At 38.3% G+C, this 21,260-nt stretch overlaps 1 protein-coding gene across 3 annotated transcripts in view; it reads left to right on the forward strand.

Moving 5' to 3' along the window:
- ptprz1a (protein tyrosine phosphatase receptor type Z1a) overlaps nucleotides 1-20,211 on the forward strand; it is a 103,391-nt gene extending 83,180 nt beyond the window's left edge. For all 3 annotated transcript variants that reach the window (XM_028451834.1, XM_028451836.1, XM_028451835.1), the window contains 17 exons: nucleotides 1,418-1,506; nucleotides 2,220-2,305; nucleotides 5,497-5,517; nucleotides 5,782-5,878; nucleotides 7,205-7,287; nucleotides 9,619-9,753; nucleotides 9,864-9,998; nucleotides 11,695-11,858; nucleotides 12,743-12,878; nucleotides 13,728-13,874; nucleotides 13,955-14,048; nucleotides 14,129-14,202; nucleotides 15,725-15,841; nucleotides 15,920-16,075; nucleotides 16,177-16,319; nucleotides 18,058-18,193; nucleotides 19,497-20,211. In XM_028451834.1, coding sequence (XP_028307635.1) covers nucleotides 1,418-1,506; nucleotides 2,220-2,305; nucleotides 5,497-5,517; nucleotides 5,782-5,878; nucleotides 7,205-7,287; nucleotides 9,619-9,753; nucleotides 9,864-9,998; nucleotides 11,695-11,858; nucleotides 12,743-12,878; nucleotides 13,728-13,874; nucleotides 13,955-14,048; nucleotides 14,129-14,202; nucleotides 15,725-15,841; nucleotides 15,920-16,075; nucleotides 16,177-16,319; nucleotides 18,058-18,193; nucleotides 19,497-19,640 — 1,957 coding nt within the window. In that variant the 3' untranslated portion in view covers nucleotides 19,641-20,211. The remainder of the gene's footprint in view (nucleotides 1-1,417; nucleotides 1,507-2,219; nucleotides 2,306-5,496; nucleotides 5,518-5,781; nucleotides 5,879-7,204; nucleotides 7,288-9,618; nucleotides 9,754-9,863; nucleotides 9,999-11,694; nucleotides 11,859-12,742; nucleotides 12,879-13,727; nucleotides 13,875-13,954; nucleotides 14,049-14,128; nucleotides 14,203-15,724; nucleotides 15,842-15,919; nucleotides 16,076-16,176; nucleotides 16,320-18,057; nucleotides 18,194-19,496) is intronic.
- The last annotated feature ends 1,049 nt before the right edge of the window (nucleotides 20,212-21,260 follow it).

The following is a 21,260-nucleotide window of genomic DNA, read 5'->3' on the forward strand; positions in this document are numbered from 1 at the left end:
TAAATATCTCTGTTGATTCTCCGCCTTTGAAAGTTCTGAAAACATTTTAAGTGAGAAAGTGACCAAGTAGAATATCAACATGTGCTCATTTGATCCATAAAACTCGTGGAAACACATTTCATGCCGACATTTCGGAAACCCTCCACTGTGCTGACAAAACTTCCTGTTAATTTCAAAACAAGAGCCATATTTACAAAAACTAATGGAAGACAAGAAGAGATGCTTATGTTTTCAACAGGGGATGTTTGATTTTTAGCTTGAAGCCGGTGTCACTGTCTGAGATTATACCCTAACCCTAACCTAATCCAATAAACAAATAAAACATGTGTCCGTTCACTTTAAAACAAAAATAAACAAAAATGACATGCATGTACAATCTCAGTGCGATGCACTCTCAGTACATGACACCGGTCCCAGGATGATTATACTTTCCACTCGCAATACATCATGGGACGGTTGAGTATGACTAGTGTGCCAACTGTGCATACTTCAAAAATGTCCCAATAGTTTGGTAAATGGTAAATGGACATGATTTATAAGGCATTTTTATGCCTACACTGAACTAGTCCCAAAGCGCTTTACAATATCAACTCATTCACACATTCACACACCAATGGGATTGAGCTGCCATGCAAGGCACTGGTCAACCACTGGGAGCAACTTAGTGTTCAGTGTCTTGCCCAAGGACACTTCGACGCATAGACAGGTTGGGATCGAACCCCCAACCTCTCGATCAGAAGACGACCCCTCTACCACGGTCATCCGAATTCTTGCATTTTAATACCATTTAATGTGAACGCACTACATATTCATTTTGACGTCAGACTGTATGAGTAGTACGTTAGAATGCCATTTTGAACACACTGTTGTGTATTTTAACACATCACAGAGGTGCATACTGCTCTGTGTAAATTAGGGATTTCTACACAAATACTACTGCAAGAATGATCTTTGAAACCATTTTATCATCATTTGTACGTGATGAAGTGATGAATCTCTAGCAACTGAACTCATTTACACAATATGTTTATTTGGAGGAAATCAATGGGCATCCTGTGTGCAGGCTGACCCATGTAATAGTCTCAGTGTAGGTCTTCTCTCTCAGAGCTCTGTGTTTGTGTCGAGGTTAATCCCTGATGACCATTTCTGGCTGTGACAACACACACAGTCGTCACAGCGAACTCATCCCTTTAAAAACTTGTCAAGGATTATGAGAACATGCTTTTTACTCCTGTGTTTAGAGGCTGACTTACATGTGTTTGCCTAAATCTGGGCTAACGCTGATCACAGGAAAACAAAAGCATCCTCAGCCACAGTCTGACTCTGGTGATTGTGTTTTCCATCACATGTGATGAGCTGAATATTTCATAGGTTACATTCAGTCACTATTAAAGATTATTTTGTGCTTTTTCTACAGGACGTGTTTTCAGACGGCTACATTTTACATCCACGACAGCTCGTCACCCAAAGTCATTGCAACACCTCCCATTGGTGCATCAACGTCTGGTAAAACACACACACACACACACACACACATTTTTAAAGTAAGATGCCCATTTTATTTGTGTTTTTTATTAGTGTATATTTTATTTTGAATCCACTTTTCCTTATTCATATTTAAGTTGATTTGAACATGTCTTCAATGTTAAAAAATTAATTGATTGACGTGTCCCTCTAAAGCACAAGTGTCAAACTCAAGGCCCGGGGGCCAAATTCGGCCCTTTAGAGTATCCGATTCGGTCTGCAGGAGAAATTAAAAATGTTGTGTAAATTACCAAATAATCCAGTTGTAGATAACTCAAATTCACCAACTCCACATTTTGTGTAGGGTGTTTAATGCAGTCAATTTTAATTGTAAATTTTGGAAAGAACTCTCAATTTTCCTCAAAAATCTTGGAATTTCTCACAAACAATTGTGCAAAATTCCTCTAAATTATACAAAAATTGATAACAAAATCTAAAAATGTTTAAGTGAATTGAAGTGATATTGAAAATTAGGGCACAATAATGTTAAAAGACGACACATCTGCTTCCTTTTGTCTGAGTCGTTTATGACATCTTTTATCAACACCTTTCTGAGTGTGTGTGTGTGTGTGTGTGTGTGCGTGTGTGTGTGCGTGTGTGTGTGTGTGTGTGTGTGTGTGTGTGTGTGTGTGTGTGTGTGTGTGTGTGTGTGTGTGTGTGTGTGTGTGTGTGTGTGTGTGTGTGTAATTTTGCAGAGGATCCCACAGCCTTTTCCGTGGATGACTTTGTCAACCATGTTGCTGAGCTTCACGACACTCAGGGCTTCCAGCGAGAGTTCGAGGTAGGAAAAAAAATCTATTTTTTAAATGTCATTTCAAGACTCTTAAAGTGATACCAACCCATCACATGAATGTGCTTCAGCCTTCGAACACAAAATATTCCTTTTTTGGAGATTTCAGCCAATCTGGATTTGTTTATCACAGGGATGGGCCACTCTATCACAGCAGGGGCCACGAAACTGTGACAGCATCTGATCCGAGCGCCACATTATCAACATTTATGTCAGCATTTAGAATAATTAATCAGAGCAATAATACAGGGGAAAAGGGATTTGTCTTTTTTGTGTTTCTGGAGCCATTATCTGTGTTTTTGTTGTAATTTTGTGTATTTTTCTGTCATTTTCTGCATTTATGTTGTCGATACGTGTGTTTTTGGGGTCACTTTCTATATTGTTGCTGTTTCTGTGTTTTCCAGTCATTTTGTAGACAGTCTGTGTGTCTGTAGAGCTATTCTGTAATGTGTTGTAGTTTTTTGTGTTTTCGTAGTCATTTTGTTTGTTTAAGTGGTTGTTGTGTCAGTCTTTGTTGTCATTTGGTGTATTTTAGAATTTTTTTGTGTACTTAACGCAATTTGCTGTCGATTTATGTATTTTGGAAGTTATTTTGTGTACTATCTTGGGCTTGATATTCCTTCCAAATTAAAATACAATTTTTCGTGACTTGTTTTGGGGGCCACACAAAATTAGACCAAGGGCTACATGTGGCCCCCTTGGCCACTAGTTGCACATGTCTGGTTTATCATATTCTCACCATGTTAGGACTAGTTTTTGCTTTGGGATTTTGATATTTCACTTCCAAAATGCCACTATCAGCCATCTTACTACAGCTTATTCCCACTGTCTCCATGCTGTGCTATAGTGATTCAGAATGTGACGTGTCCACCTAACATCCTCACTGATGGGGAAGTGTGTTTCATTAAGCTGTGATGCAGTCATTCTGTTTTAAAGAAGTACTGATCCATTTGTCACTGAACTGCTTCAAACACTTTTTCCTGCTTTTCCCACATTGATCCTGAGTAGCTACAGCATGTTTACGTTTAAATGGTGACTGACATCGTCTACCAGGGTTGGAGTCAATTACAATTGTAATCGCGTAATTGATAATTAATTACATCTATGTCGTAATTATAATTGTAACTGTACTTTTAAAAATCTGTTGCTGTCGTAATTGTAATTAAATTGTGATTGAGTTTAGACAATTGACGTTGTAATTGTAATTGCCATCAAAATTCTCTAAAAATTGTCAATTATAATTTAACACATAACAGCAGAACCATGTTACAATTATATGTACAGTTCTACAATGCGGTAAACAATAATTAAAATATGTTTCATATCAAACTTTTCCACTTTTTACCATTTAAGAAATATATAAATCTCGGGGTATACTGACACAAACTGTAAAAGGCTCAGACGTCCACACCAAAAATATTAAAAGCTATACTTTCATTAATTAGGAAGCCTAACAAGGTAATCAATAGATAGGAAAGAAAGATTATGTGTGTTTGTTTTTAGTGTATTTTACAGCTGATTTAGGACCCATTAATATAAGAGATGCTAACAGAAAGCTAACACAAGAGGAAGGTTAACTTTTATCAGGTTATTTATTTCAGGCTCAGTAATTGTGATTAATTGTAATTAAACCATAGTAATTGAGTAATTAACTTTCTGAGGATCCAAAATAATTGTAATTTAATTGTATTTGGAAAAAATGCTGGTCACTGTAATCATAATTGAATTGTAATTGAACATGGGTAATTGACCCCAACCCTGTTTTCCATCCATTTGGAGGTGCCTTCATACAGACATAGTCAGTGCTTTGCACCTTATTCTGAAGAATTTCACTCTGAATGGCTTAAATGCAGCATAAATGGAAATGATTTTTAGTCTGAAAGGCAGAAAAACAGAAAAATTGTTTTTATGGCGCTTTTACAGCACATTTTAATATCGAAATGTCTGAAATTCCTCCTCATAAAAGCGTCAAAACTTCTTAGCGATATTTGAGTGTTTTTTTGGTAATTCAGGTGTTTCCATTACCAGTTTTTATTGCGCTATTTAGATTTTTCCAAGGGTAATGGAAACCCAGCTAATCACACGTCTAGAAAACAAACCTCTCCATATAGGAAGCAACACTGATTGGAATCAATTTCACCTGCTGTTCTACAAATGGAACAAACAACAGGTGGAAATGAGAGACAATTAGCTCGACATCCCCTATGGTTCTACATGTGGTGACCACAGACCATTTCTCTGTCTTCATCCTTCTTTTCAGTGCCCTCACCACTAGAGGTGGCTCAGGTAGTGCAGGAATGTATACCTTTCTATATGGAAGTGTCATTTATTACGTAATACGTATTTATATACCGGCAGTTTATCTTTACGAAAGATGACATTGTCTGAATTTTTCTACATTAGCATAATGTGCGTGTGTTCTTATCGTGTCAGGATGGCCGTGTGGTCTAAGGCGGCTGACTTCAGGGTTAGCGGGGTAGCTAAAAATAAATATGAGCTAAAATAAAACTGACGGAACTTCAAGTCACGTGGTGCATCTGTCACGTGACCTAAACTGGCCAATGAGTGGCACTGCGCACAGATAGACTGCCGGTCTTTTGACACGTATTACGTATTGATAGCCATTGCCTTTGTATATTCCATTTATATATTTATCTCAACGCCTTCCACTATGTAATGAATAAAGATTTTCAACTGGAATATTTTATTTATTGAGATCTAGGACATGTATTAGTGTTCCCTTTATACATTTTTTGAGCAGTGTAATAAAAAGAAAAATATTGCCATTTCCTTTTCATGAAGTAAATTCTGGGATGTTCTTTTGTTTTATGAAATAAAACACAAAATAAATCAGGAACTAGAATAAAACATGATCAGAAGCAAAACAGACAAGCACTGAAACAGAGCCCACGGGGGTCTTTGTCTCCTTATGCATTTTGTATATGTGTGTTGTGTATGAATTAAGTCATTGTGATCAAACCAGGAAAAAGTAGAAACATTACAAAGTCATTATTTCTCTGACCACTCAGCAGTATATTGTCCTGATTTTCCCTTTCTGTTGGCTGTAGCATGCTCGTTGTTGTTTTGTGTCTTGTAATTTGTATTTTTGGAACTCTTTTTTTTCACCTGTGTTGTCACGGAAACCCCATGGCTGCCTGCTGCTTCCTCACCCTCATCATTAGATACTGAAGCAGAGTTATGAGGTAAGATGCTCTCCTTCCAACCCCTTGTTTGTTTGTTTGGTTGTTTTTTTATTTGTTTGTTTTATCCCAATAAAAAAGCTCATCATACACTACGTAACAGTAGGCATGCACTAGTCATTTTATCAGGTACGCATGTTTGACTGCTTTGTCTGTGAGACGATCTGAATACAAATAGACGTTTATCCAAATGCTGCGTGAGAATCTTTAAGAGTTCTTTTTCACCTTGTTGTGTTAAAAGTACTGTCTTTGTGTTTGTGTTTCTAGGAAGTGCAGACGTGCACCGTTGACATTGGGATGACCACGGACAGCTCCAACCACCCTGACAATAAAACCAAGAACAGATATAGCAACATCTTAGCCTGTGAGTCCACAGTGATCTGCAGGTCTTTATCTCAGAGATAGAACACAGGCATTGGATTAAATCTTTAGGGAATAGAGGTCTGGAATAGATTTCCTCATTTCAGCTGAGTATGCAAACATACAATGGCTAACCTCCACCAGTACGACTGTGGTGGGAATGTACTGTTATTGTTTATGTCCATGTTTTAAGCACCATATAAATCGTCAATCAATATAATAAAAGTATATATATATATATAATTCCATTGCATAGATTCTGGAATTGTCCATTATTGTGCTCTCTTTCAAACTTAAGAACACAAGCGTTATATATGTAGCTTGTCTTGCAAACGTGAATGAATAGACAACTTAGGAAAGGTGACAATGGAACGTTTCCTTAATATTTGTAATCCATGTATCAGTGTCTGCTTGTAACTGGACCTGGAGCACAAACTGGAAACAAACTTGGCCTTTCAGCTTTCTGGATCTGGGGCAAAACAAAGTCTAGATCCTGAAAAAGAGCAGAGGTTGTAGTTGTGATGTGTCACTGGAGAATCTTCTGCTGCAGCCAGGATAAGGCATTGATTGACCCTGGGACATTTGGCATAAAGGCCTAACCCCAGTGATAGTAGTTTACCGTCAAAACAGAGCTTAGGATGTATTTTCACTGTTTACTTTCTATGATCCATTATGTTCTGCAAAAGAAAAGGGGTGAAAAAGTTGGTCTTCACCAAGATGAGGCTAATGTAGGGTGACCAGACATCCCGATTTACCCGGGACAGACTGGTTTTCAGAGTTACGTCTCATGTTCCAGTCGATTTTCTCCAAACCATTGATTTGTCCCGATTTTTCACAAACAATATTACTCGTTCGTTTCCTCTCATGCTATCGCTCTCCTTCAATATGCCAAAAGGAAAAACTACTTTTTTGATAATTCAAAACTATTTTATGTGAACTTAAAATTATGCTTTTTTTTGACTGATGGCCATTTTAAATTTGGTTCAGCCGTTGCAATAATGCATTTCATCCAAAAGGAAGAAATAAGAAATGTTAATTTAAATGTGACCTTTTTTCATTACAAATAAAAGCATATGCAAATGGTTTGGTTGAAATACTGTCCCAGTTTTGAGTTTTAAAAATCTGGTGACCCTAGGCCAATGTGGTCTCTTAAGTCACTGGTTTTTTTGCACATAACAAGGTTCTAGATAAGGAGAGACATGCTTAGGGCACCTACTGGCCACATAGAAAGGTCCTTAACCCCCAACTCTAACAATATCAACTTATACCTGAGACATGTCATCTCTGGGTAGTGACTATAGTCTAAGCTTGTGTTGTTTTTACATTTCAGACGACCACACCCGAGTGCGCCTCTCGTCACACTCCGACAAAGATGGGAGGATGGCAGATTACATCAATGCAAACTATGTGGATGTGAGAAATGTTTGAAATCTACTATCATCTAAAGTCTTTAGCTCAAAGCCTGTCCGTTCGTTTTTTGGGAGGAATGCTAAAGTTTTACATGGTTAGATTTAGTAAGACATGGTTAGAGTTAGTACTTTTTAGATAACCTAAATCAGAGGCTCCAACAACTTTTTAATTAACCTCTGTGACTTTTCTAAAAGCTTTTTGGTTTTGTAAAACCAACAGTCAGGGCTTCTCTGGAGAACTGCTTTACAGGCTCCTGTCCTGGTTAAAGCCTATTGAGGATCTCTCCAGCTTACACATTTTTCTGTGTCTCTCATGTTATAAAAGCAACGCTTTCAGTCATTTGAAGGTTGTCCAACTATTAGCGTGATTAATCGACGCTGAGCACAAGCGTCGCTCTTCCTCTCTCTTTTGGCCTTAACTTTATTCTGTTAGACTTTTTCTTCCTGTTACTTTTTCTGCTCGAATTTTGCTGTCCTTGCTTGCTCAAAGTCACTCCAGTCTAACACAATGTGTCTATGTGGAGCCTACGTTGATTAATGTGCCTTCATTCACTTGAGTTTTTTTAATAGCACAAACCTTTAACCTCTCAGCGACATTGGGCAAAATGAAGGACCAAAGCTAGTTTGGTGCACAACCCTTGAGAACAGAGTCTATTCATGTTTCAGTCTAAGGTTAGAGTAAAATGTGTTGTGACTTCCAGTTCCTGGTCTTATATGTGGTCTTGTTTTCTAAATGCAGGTTATAGAATTTCTTGGATTAGAAGTTGTTTAGTGGTCCAGTTGGACCCACATGTCACATTTTGCTCTAAAACATATCATCTAATCACAACTTACTTTCATCAAATTATCCTTTAAATAATGCTTCATAGCTTCAGACTAACAATGACATGGTAACAGTGAGTCTAGTGTGCTTTTTTTCACCCGCGGGGCAGCTCCAGCTTCCTTGACTCTCACGGGTCTAAATGTTGTAAATAATGAATGAAATCAAACATTCTATACCTCCGTAATTCTAAGAAACTCAACTAAAACAGTAGCCAACCCACATTCAGAACAAAAGACCACAGCACACACACTAGGCCATTATGTTCAAAGAGGGAAAAGTCGACAACTCGGCAAACTCAGCCTGTTTCCACTGCTGTGGGTCACAAAATAAACACAGAGCTCTATAACAAGAGCCTACGTGAAACTACAGGCCGAGCTGAATCCACTGATATACAGGTCGGGTATGTTACGTACCAAAACACCGCAACAAAATCAGAAAACACATAGCAATGATGATAAATGGTGTCTTACATTTGTTGTTTCTTATCAAAAATTGCTACAAAGTGCATAAAACTCCATATTTTGATAAATCCAAATTGTGTAGTGAGATAGATACCGCCATTACATATGTCTCAGTCGAGAAATCCATCCAATGAGTGCATAGCGCACGTGCATAAAATGGCATGTCCCTCCTTTAACCAGCTCTGATTGGCCAGGGCTAAAGCCCACCCCCATATTGTTTAATATCACCAACTTCTACAGGCTCTGAGTTCTACAACACGGTGTCAATAATTCTGATTGGTCAAAGCATTGCTGAATAACACCCATGAGTAACGGCATCAAAGAGTGGTACGAAAAATAGCATTACGCATGGCACAGCAGAAACCTGAATAGAAATGAATGTGTGTTTATTTCAAGCCAAAATGCAACATCTGGTGATCAAACATAAGACTAACAATGATAGAAATCAATTTGACTGACATATTACAGTTACAGTCTTGTTTCCAAACTTGTGGAAGACTTTGGCACATTTGTGGCAAAGTGGGACTTCGTATCTTTGGCCTAATGTTTATTATTATCACCAAACTTGCTGCAGTTGATGTCCATACGTTAGTTAAATTATTTCTGCTTTTTCAGCCTTCCCTACTTAGAATTGGCTTTATAATTGTTGTTAATCTCTAGTTTTCTTTTGGGCGGTCTACAGATTTCTGTATGTAAATCATTAATTATTGTCTCTCAGTATCATATATTTACAAAATTGCACATCTTCTGTAACCATTAGGGGCCTACTTCATACCGAACAAAAATTTGCCATGTGGGTCATGTCGAAGCTTTGAAAAACGTTATTTGTTATGGGTATGTGATTTTTGCAGAGGAAAGTGGCTGGGGCTTAAGAGGTTAAAAATATCACAGTAGGTTTTTTTTCTAGATCGTTGTCAGACAGACAACAAAGGCCCTGAGGTGTCCAATCAGTGTTAGATATGCAACATGTATAGTGTGTGTGTTTCATATAAAGTTTTCAACCTTGATCTGATTTAGCTTAATGCTGATGTGCCTGCTGTGTGTTTGCCAGGGATTTAAAGCGCCCCAGTTATACATAGCAGCTCAGGGTCCTCTGACGTCTAGCATGGAGGACTTCTGGAGGATGATCTGGGAACAGAACGTTGGGGTCATCGTCATGATCACCAATCTGGTGGAGAAAGGACGAGTGAGTAAACGAATTACACAACCAACGAAGTGGAATCTCAGAAACGAAACGAAAAGCTGTCATCCAGGAATGTTCTGATGTGTATGTAACGGATCAACTCTCTCCTCCAGAGGAAGTGTGATCAGTACTGGCCTGGAGAAGGACAGGAGGAGTACGGAAGCTTCCTGGTCACTGCAAAGAGCAGCAACGTGTTTGCCTACTACACCCAAAGGACCTTCACTGTCAGGAACACACAAACAAAAAGGGTCAGTCAGTCTTTCAAACTATGACAAACTCAATGAAAATGTTCACCTATCGCCTACTTATATACAATATTTCAGTCAGGATCACTTTAGTCAAATTGTTTTATTTAGCATGCAGTTTAGATTTGGCAGTAAAGCTCTGTTCTGGGAGGCATAAGCAGGGAGAGCGGTCAGCAGAACAGAAGGACAGACGTTAGATGCCAACAGGAGCTGGGGTGGGGGTGGGTTGCGAGGCATTCGCGGACTAAGCGTGCGGAAGTAAGCGTGTTGCAGTGGTTTAAATATAGTACTGAGACTAAAACCCTATTTGCACGGGATTAGTTTTACCTAGGGACCACATGCGATTTGTAATAATTGCGGAGAATGTCTGTGATGTTAATCCCATGCGAATCGGCCATGTCAGTAAATGACCTACTATATTTCGCTGCACTCCGAGGTCCTGTGATAATATTAATCCAATGCAAATAGGCCTTTGTGATTTGGACAGAAATGGGCAGGATCTGATGCGTGATTACGAATTGTTTTGTTTCTGGGAAGTTTATTTACCTTTGGGGAATTTTAAGGTTTCTTCTCACGTCCAGTGCCTACTTTTCTTCTTAGCGCCCGCCATGTTGAAAACAATGTGAGCGAATGTTACGCAATACATAGTGCGTTGACATCATATGCATGTCCGTAATTTTCAGCAAAATCTCAGGCTTCGGTTATCCCGTACAAATGCGCCACATAAAAAGCAGATGTTGGGGGGTCATTTATTTATTACATAGGGGCCCCAGATAATACTTGATCCTGTGCGAATGGGGTTTACCTCTAACCAGTGGTAGCATGGGATGTGATCAGCTGGATGATTAACTGATTAGGGGACGGCTATTGTCATTTGTTTAATAGCTACTGACAGATAAAAGGGCTGGACTAGCTTGACTGAACTAACGCGATGCTCAATTTTCTCGAGGTGTACAATGATTATCATTCCAATAACTAGTTGACCAATAATGGCAAATTTAAGAAGCATGTAAGATTATCTTTATTATTAATTAATTAATTAATTTAATTTATGCTGTCAAAGGTGTGAAAAGAGAAGTTGGAATGAGGTTTTTAGGTTTTTATTGGGTTTTTGCCTGAGAAATGCTGAAAGTAGGTGTTTGACACAATTTTGGGCTTCAACTTACACATTGGCAAATCTGTGTTGCTATCCTTTGTTTCGTTTGAAAACTCTGTTATTTGCTCTTTTCTTCACCCTGTTGTGGGTTTTTCACTCATGTTGTTGCCAAACAAAGGTTTCCCTAACATGTGTGAGTTAAATAAATGTTAATTTGGTCAAAATGGCTGGAAAGTACAACATTTTGGCTTTCAGAAACTGATAACATTTTTCTAATTGGGTGCAGTTTGACGAAGATACATTCATATGTGCTTGAATGGGATTACCTGGTTACAATTTGTGTATTTTGTACTTCAACTTTGACCAAATCTGATCTTTCTCCAACATTTTGGATTTGTTTTAGTCAACACTTTTTGGTAAGTTTTGTGGTTTTTTTTAATTAGTTATCTAGTATTGAAGTTATGAGATGTGTTGGAATAATTTCATAATGGTGCATCACGAGTATTTATTTTTCTATGTTAGATGGATCACAGGTAAATTGGTGCAATTGCTGTTGGTTTTTCTTGTTTCCCTGGCTTTATTATTTCTCTCGTCGACCTTCAGGGGTCACTAAAAGTGCAGAGCAAAGAGCGGATGATCACACACTACCATTACACCCAGTGGCCGGACATGGGTGTCCCAGATTTCGCTCTGCCGCTGCTCACCTTTGTGCGCAAGTCATCCAAAGCGAGGACTGCTGACATGGGTCCGATGGTGGTGCACTGCAGGTGAGAAGTGATTGCTGTGTATAAGATACCCTGAGACAGTGGTTCTCAAACTTTTCAACCCACGACCCCCAAAATAAAGGTTCCAGAGACCGGGGACCCCCACCCCCACGGTTGAACACAAACATAATAATATCCAGTGTTATCCAGGAAGCTTAGTATTATTTGCTCCATAGTATATAGTCATCTTAAAGATGTAAATCCTTGTTTGAATCAGAAAAAAAATTCTAAGTGACAAAGAATAGTGGAAAATGGAGTGAAATGGGATTTTAAAAACCACAGTAATTGATTAAAAGTTGCAGGTTAGATTAGAAAAAAACTGACAGAAAACATGGTTAAAAAAAAAGCGTCAATATTGGCTTCAAAGTGGCAGAAAAAAGTAGGAACAATTCGTTGAAACTGGCAAATAATGGGCATAACAAATTGTGAATGAAAATTTTTTAAAAATGAGCAATAAATATGGTGAAAATAGGTTCAAAGTTACAATAATCGGTCAACATGTGTGACATTAGGTGGAAAAGTGGTGGAAAGAGTTTATAAGTCCTGGCAATGTCTTTAAAGTGGGACGTAAATGTGCAGAAAAGGCACTGAAAGTTGATGGAGAAGTGGAGAAATGGGAGTAATGTAGCAAAAAATGCATTAAAAGGAGTAAAAATATGTCAAGAAAACGTGATGAAGATAGGTTCAAATATGGCAAGTTTGGTGCAGTTGCAGAAAAAGGATAAAAGTAAGCAAAACTGGGCTCAAATATTTTTAGTTTCTGAAGGCATCTGGCGGCCCCCTCCCAGTGTCTCCTGACCCCAAACGGGGTGTTGACCCCAAGGTTGAGAACCCATGCCCTAAGAAACCCACAGTCTAACCTCTGTGTTGATCGTGTTGGTGTGCAGTGCTGGTGTTGGCCGTACGGGGACGTACATCGTCCTGGACAGCATGATGAAGCAGATGAGGAACGAGGGAACCATCAACATCACAGGGTTCTTAAAGCACATCCGCACACAGAGGAACTACCTGGTTCAGACAGAGGTCAGAGGTCACACAGTTGGTACTTTTAACCAGGGTTGGGGTCAATTACGTTTTCAATCACTCATGTTCAATTACAATTAGAGTTACCAGCATTTTTTCCAATTACAGTTAAATCACAATAATTCTTCATCCCCAGAAAGTCAATTACAATTACGTTCTTGTATTTACATTCCCATTAGCTATACTGCAAAAGCAGTAGCTATTCTTCCTGGGCTCTACTGTACATCGCAGAATACACATGCATGACAGATGCAAAATACAACAAACAGATTAAATAAGATGTACAAATAACAAAGATATTGTAACAAAAATAAAACACAATGCCCAAAGCATACATAAAACAAAACATTAACCTAAATACACACAAAATGAAAGTAAACTAATAATTGATTAAAAAAAGAAATAAAGCTCTACCTGTTTGTAAAATATTCATACATTACATATCAAAATTCAGCACACAATATGTAATTTAATTATATTATCATTCTTATTCTTGACTAAATTCTCAATTACTATAGTTCAATTCCTTGTACTGTCCTTAAAACTGTACATGGCCATTAAAAACATTTCTGATTCTGATTCTGATTTCTGAATTACAATTAATCACAATTACTGAACAAATAACCAAATAAAATTACAACTACCAAGTCAATTATCTGAACTCAATTACAATTTAATTATGATTACGACAACCACAGTTTAAAAAATTACAATTATGCCATAATTGTAATTAATTATCAATTACATGATTACAGTTATAATTGATCCCAACCCTGCTTTTAACCAAAAAGTTCTGCTTAATTCTACAATTTAACATATTTCTTCAAATGGTGTCCCTCCCCTTTACAGGAACAGTATGTTTTTATTCATGATGCCTTAGTAGAAGCCATCTTATCTGGAGACACAGAAGTGACGGCGCCTCACCTACACAGGTATGCCAATGAGCTGCTGACCCCAGGGCCTGCTGGGAGTACTGGTGTGGACAAGCAGTTCAAGGTGAGAAAACACATTATTAGAACAACATGATGTTAGCATGGAGCTTTAATGTGCCCACACCACACTCCCATACCGTGCAGCTGGCGTCTCAGTCCAAAGTGAAGCAGAGCGACTTCTCCACAGCTCTGCAGGACTGCAACCGGAACAAGAACAGAAGCTGTTCAGTTATAGCAGGTGGGTCACTGCTCAATGCTTGAAATGAGAGGTTGAACACGATCGTGGCATCTTCTAATGCTTTGCGTGTGTTTTTGCAGTGGAAAGGTCACGGGTGCGTCTGTCCACGGTGGCAGGAGAAACATCCGACTACATTAATGCATCATACATTGCTGTAAGAACAAACTAACAGCGCATTACACATAAAGACATTGTTTTGTCATTAGTAGGACTACTTTGCTTTTAACACACATAATGCAGAGCAAATCATTTTGTGCACTAATCTCCCCCTGTACTGAAGTCAGTCGCTAAGTGCCTTCATCCCAGTTACGCACTGTGGGCTGAGCGTCCCTGAAATGTGGATGTTCCCATTCAAATCTGGCTTTACGCACATTCTCCTGTGTCCTTTTCCTGTTACACGCCTCTAACCCTGTATCAAGTGCAGCGCCCCGATAAGGTGAAACATTATATTGCACTAGAAATATGGACTTAGTTACATTTGAAGCAACACAGACTCATGCGTCACGCAGCAGCAGCTGTGATGACTCAGCTGCTGCTGCGTGATTAATTAAAACAGATGCAGACTTCTGTCCACGTTGGTCACAGTGATTCAGCTATTTTCATCATACTATGTCCAAGTCACAGTTTGATCCAGTACAGAGTGAGACAAGCTGTCATATGCAGATGAAGATGGAACACAAACTGTTCCCACACATATTTTAATGAGGCTCAGCTCAGGTCGCTTTAAACTGACTCAGTCACACTGCAATAATCTGATCAATGATCTGATCAAATCAACCTGTTACATTGTTCATCAATGAAAGCGTTTCAAATTAAAAGTGAACTTTATCATTGTCACAGATTTCAATGACATTTACAAGCGTTGGGAAACCTCCATGTTCCGTGATTTCTAGACAGCCCAAAAAAAATTACATCAAAGCCTGGTTTTTTTTAGCCCGCCATCATTCACAGACTATGCGGTTTTGCTCTACTTACGCGCAGTGGGCGTGTCAGCAGCCTGGATCAGAGAATACGCATAGGAGAGAAGTGAATAGAGCCCTTATTGAATATCCTTTACACTGCCTGACCAAAAAGAATGTGACTTACTTTAATATTTTGTTTGAGCCCCTGTAGCTTTGGTTAACATTTATTTCTGCCCAGAGTTGTGTTCAAATCTTGTATTGATGAAGGGAGATTTAAACCACTGCACAGAGTCTTCACCAGTACATCTCTGAGATTCTCAAAGGGGTTCAGTTCTAGACTCTATGGTGGCCAATCCATGTGTCATTATCCCTGAGTCACTGTGTTCCAATCTAAGCCCATTCTTAACCTGATTTAGTAGTTTCAGCATCGCTGACTTTGAGGTTTCTTCTGTGTGATGCTTTCCAATAAATTGACAAATCTACTCAACCTACCCACTGTAATAACTGAATCAACCATCCACAATAATTATCCATTTGGAGGCTCTTACCTACTGTATGTGTATAGTTACATCCAGTTGGTGTTAATTTAAAGCAGAATTCAAAGACTATTACTGTAGTTCCTCATGCATATTTTACTGGTACCAAATTTGAAATCAACCACTTTTTTCTCATATCAACATTTTTTCTTGTGTGAATCCAAACTTCTGAAGCCATTGATGTGAATGTTTTTCAACTGTAAGCTGCACTTTCAGCCATGTTGTTGTTTTCATGCAGGGCTACAGGCGGAGCAATGAGTTCATTATTACCCAGAATCCACTGCCTGACACTGTAAAGGACCTGTGGAGGATGATGTGGGACCACAATGCCAAGGTCATAGTATCACTGACTGGGGTAAGAACACACTAAGGCTCTTTAAGGTTAGTCCACTGGCTTCAGTGTGAACTTTGACCTGCTTGTGTGTTTCCGTAGAACGAGGAGGAGGCGGAGCTTTGTGCCTTCTGGCCTACAAAAGGGGAGCCAATCAGGAACGAGACATTCACCGTCTCTCTGAAGAGCCAGTCTAATGTCTGTCTGTCCAATGAGGACATTTTGGTGGTCCAGGAATATGTTCTGCAAGCTTCACAGGTGGTTGTCGGCTCCATCGCTGCAATGGGACCTTTGTTTCACACTTATCAGCTAACGACAATCTTTTCATGCTCATCTGTTGTCTTCGTTGGCGCTAACAGGACGACTACGCTCTAGAGGTGAAGCACTATCGCGCCTCTTGCTGGCCCAACCCTGACAGTCCCATCAGCAACACCTTTGAACTGATCAACCTGGTGAAAACGGAGCACACGTCAAAGGATGGGCCCACTGTGGTCCATGATGAGTAAGACGTCACATCCACCCTGCAAAGCCAGGAATCCATTGCACTAGCACAGGGGTCTGCAACCTTTACTCTCAAAAGAGCCATTTTGCCTCATCTCACCTGGATTAAAGTCCTCCCGGAGCCGAAAAAATACCTTTTAATGAAGACAACATAGTGTGTAAAATTCCATACAGTTAAAATTATATGGGATAATGTTATGTAAAGAATATTTTTTTTAGATAATGTATTTGAAGGTCTACAGAAAAATAACTTGAATCTGCTAATTTGCTCATTTCTTGCCACATCTCAAGCATGCATATTTAGCTGACATGTTGGCAGTTTAATGAATCTGTCACCACACAATTAAAATTTATATTTACTTCCAGAATAGTCTTTTAGTTAATTTAGTGATCTTACCAGGGATTTAAAACTTAAGGTGAACCACAAGTGCAAGGAAAGTTGATGGTCAGCAGATGTTTCAGGAGGTGAAGTAGAAAGGTGGCAGATTTATTGCACAATGTGATTTATTTTTAGGTTGACAAATTGTTATAATATCATGATTTTATTTGGTGTCAAAATCATTAATCATTAATACCCTCTGTAAGAAAAAAAATATTTATTTAAATAGTTTTGAAAGCTATAGGGAGCCAATGCAAAAGAGTCAAAGAGCCACATGAGGCTCCAGAGCCGCAGGTTGCAGACCCCTGTACTAGCAGATGCAGGAGAAAATAAAAATGACAAAGGAAACAAGAATGATTGTGTAAATTACCAAAACATTTAGTTGTTGATATCTCAAATTCACCAATTTAATGAAACTCCACAATATTTTTAGGGGCTTGCATTTTTCCTTTGTTTATATTGCATGAATGCAGTCAATTTTATGTGAAAATTGTGGAAAGAACTCTCAATTTTGCCACATTTCTCACAAACAATTCCACAAATTTACTCTAATTACACAAAAGGAATTTTGGAAGCAAATTGAGCTGATATTGAAAACTAGGGCACAATGATGTTAAAATTGTTATTTTATTCCCCACCTAAAGTCTGCGGCACACTTGAGATTAAACTGGTCCATATTTGGCCCCTGAACTAAAAAGAGTTTGACACCCCTGATTTAAAAGAACAATAAAGGAAGTGGCACATTGACTTTGATCATCTATAAATGACAAACATGTTGTTATTGTACGTGCAGGGGTGGACTGGCTATCTAACATACCGGCCAGTCTGGTCCACTATGTTGTTTTTTTTTTTCAGTTTTTTTGATGAGCGAGTGGAGGCAGACATAGTAACAGGTGGCCAAAAATGGTCCAAAAGTGGCGAGAAAAGAGTGTAAAGTGACTAAAATGGGTAAAAAGCAGTCGAGTGGCCATATAATTGGCAGATGAAGAGGAACAGCTTCTACAGAAAATCCTCAGGCTGACTTTTTGTCCCAGTTCACCCGAGAAACGTGTGTACCATATATTTCTAAGTTAATAGGTCGTCACAGTACATTTTTTAGTCCTTGTCCACTTGAAATCCAGCTGGGGTTAATGTGGCTATGAAATATGGGTTTCAAACTCTAATGTTTGACACAAATTCTCAGAAATAAAAATCATCTTGTGATGATCTTGCAGTCCTTGAGTTTGACATCCCTGCTTTAGACGAGGAGTATTTGTTTAGTCCTTTTTAATCAGTGGGTTCAGTGATTATGTTTTATTTGCGTCACACACTGATGTTGCACACACGGACGTCTTCATTGATCGGCTTCCTGTTGTTTCAGTGTGGGTGGAGCCACAGCAGGAACCTTCTGTGCTCTGCTGTCTCTGAGTGGTCAGCTCCAAGCTGAGGGATCCGTCGACATTTTCCAAGTGGCCAAGTTGACCAACCTGATGAGACCAGGAGTCTTCAGCAACACGGTACGATTGTGACATCACAGAAATCACACACTGTTTTTCACTCTTGTGCAAGACGTTGACCCAGAAACTAAAATCACCTCCATTTTTATATCACAGTCATTACAAGCACTTGATGGACATTCTGTGCGAACAAAGTGTAAATAGCTGTAAGGCACCATAGGATAGATATGAATTAGGTAGGTAATTCATAGATAAGATACATACTGTATTTACACGTAAAAATAAACATATTTGACCCAAAGTCACAACCAATGACCACAGCACACACACACACCAGGCCATTATGTTCAAAGAGGGAAAACTCAGCAAAACTCAGCCTTTTCCAGTCTTAGGTTCACAAAATAAAATCCGTCCAATCAGCGCAGGTCACACTGTTACTCAGCTCTGATTGGCCAGGGCTAAAGCTCGGTGCCATGGTGTTGGATATCACCAATTTCTACAGGTTCTGATCTTTACAACACTGTGTCAAGCATTCTGATTAGTCAAAACATTGCTGAATAACACCCATGTGTAACAGCATCAAAGAGTGGAACCAAAAATAGTATTACGCATGGCACAGCGGAAACCTGAATAAAAATGAATGTGTTTATTTCAAGCCAAATTGCAACACCTAGTGGTCGAACATAAGACTAATAATGATTGGAATCAATTTGACTGACATATTAGTTACACATTTGTTCCCAAACTTGTGAAAAACTTTGGTACAGTTGTGGCAAAGTGGACTTCCACCTGAACTTTTTGTACAAAAACGGTATTTTTGTTCAAATGTTTATTAACACCAAACTTGCTGCAGTTGATGTCAATACATTAGTTCAATTATTTCTGCTTGTATAGCCTTCGATAATGATAATTGGCTTTATATTTGATGTGAATTTAAAAAATGTTTGGGCGGACTGCAGATTTATTGTATTTAAAACATGATTTATTGTCACTCAATATCAAATGTTTACAAAATTTCACATCATCTGTAACCACTAAGGGTCCTACTTCAGTCTGAACAAAAACATTTCATGTAGTTCATGTAGAATCTTAGAAAAACTTTCATTGTTATGGGTTTTTGGGAAAAGTGGCTGGTGCTTAAGAGATTTTAACGGTTCCAAACCGTGAAAAACAGGTGTGGCCAAATACTTTTATCCTTGTAATACAGACAAGGTCATCTTTTATGGCAGCAGGGGCCACAGATTGTCTGACCTGAGGGCCGTATTATCAACTTTCATGTCTGTATTTAGAATAATAACAGATCTGAACAGGGTTTTTTGTGTGTGTTTGCAGTCAGTTTGTGTGTTTTGTGTGTTTCTTCCAGGATCAGTACACTTTTCTGTACAAAGCAATGCTGAGTCTGGTGGAGACACAGGAAGAAGAGCGAACCCTGGGATCCTCTGACAACAACGGCAGCATCGTGGTGGGATCGGCCTGTGCCGCCGAGAGTCTGGAATCACTGGTTTGACATCCTTTGCCCTTCCTCTTGTCTTCCAGGAGCAACACACACACCTTCCAAGACTGCCCCTGTGTACGTCCTCCTGCAACGTGTGCCTTTTGTATTGCATCGTGCTGTATTTTAACTCGCTAACATTGATCTGAGCTGTAGATTAACCCGATCTAACACAGAAACAGTTGTGTCAGCTAAACCTTATTGTACTGTATTTATTGGCCCACAGACAAATATTGGACAAAAGAGAAACATTTGTTTTCCTAAAGAGCCGCACTGAACGTGTCTTTGTACATAGCATCATAAATGTAGCTGTTTCTGAAGTCACTCTGAATAGAGGGCTTGTAATGATAAAATGTTATTAATCTAATGTAAATAATATTATAGGAATCACCTTAAGGGACCAAATTTCTATTTATACTTTTAGATTTTTTATATTTCACCATTTTAGTGCATCCAGATGTTGTGGGTTATGTCTAACGGTTTAGTGGGAGAACATTGTTTTATACTCTGCATTTTGTAACACACTAAAGGTGGTGGCATGTTGGATTATTAGTTCTTATTAGGGGATTAAACTGATGGAAGAACACCAGTGAGGAGTGGTCTTGTTTCAAACATGGATGTAGTGAGTCCTGTAAGTCAGTGTTTCTCAAATGGGGGTACGTGTACCCCTAGGGGTACGCGATGGCACTACAGGGAAAGGAAAAGAGTGGAAAATTAACAAATAAAGTGTCAGTGTCAGGTGTGAGATGACTGGAATTAATAAAAACTATCAAAATAAATCTATTCAGGAGCCACTAAATGAGTGTTTTTCAACCTTGGGGTTGGGACCCCATATCAGGTCGCCTGGAGTTTTAATGGAGTCGCCTGAAATTTCTGAAAAAATCAAATAGATTTTCGAAATGTTTTAATGATTATTATCTTTTTAATTAAATTGTATTTCTGTACTTTCATTTTGTGAAATATGGAATCAAAAAAGCCTTTGGGGTCGCCCGAAATTTTTGATAACAAAATGTGGTCACGAACCAAAAAGGGTTGAGATCCACTGCCCTACTGTTTCTTTCTACTTATTTACAAAATGAGATTCGTGTGTTATCACTCATTCATTCCATCATTATGATCTATAGTTGTTTTTAATTAGTTTTACACACACTTACCCCTGTTATTATTATTATTATACGTTTGTCATTTACAGTTAAAATTATGAATATTATGAAGTTGCAACTAATTCTTGTATTATTTATTATTATATATTTATTAACTAACTAACCCTAACACAGACCACTTGGTGATGATAGAGTGGAACGAATGGCTAATTAGTTATAAATATTACAAGAATTAGTTGCAACTTTATAATAGTAATTAACATATATTCAAATGTTTTATAAAGCATGTATTAAACAATTGTTAAAGTTTTATAAACATCAATTCAACTAATGTTTATGGATGTTCTACACACCATTCACAAATTATTATAAACATCTGTTCTAACTTTATAATAATTATTTAGATAATTATTAACTATTAGTAAAGTATTAATTATCTATCTAAAATATATTTATAGATGCTTTATTAACCATTTACAAAGTATTATAAACATCTGCTCCAACTTTATAATAACCATCCAGATAATTATTG

Source organism: Gouania willdenowi, chromosome 6 (genome assembly GCF_900634775.1).
Source record: "Gouania willdenowi chromosome 6, fGouWil2.1, whole genome shotgun sequence".
NCBI lineage: Eukaryota > Metazoa > Chordata > Actinopteri > Blenniiformes > Gobiesocidae > Gouania > Gouania willdenowi.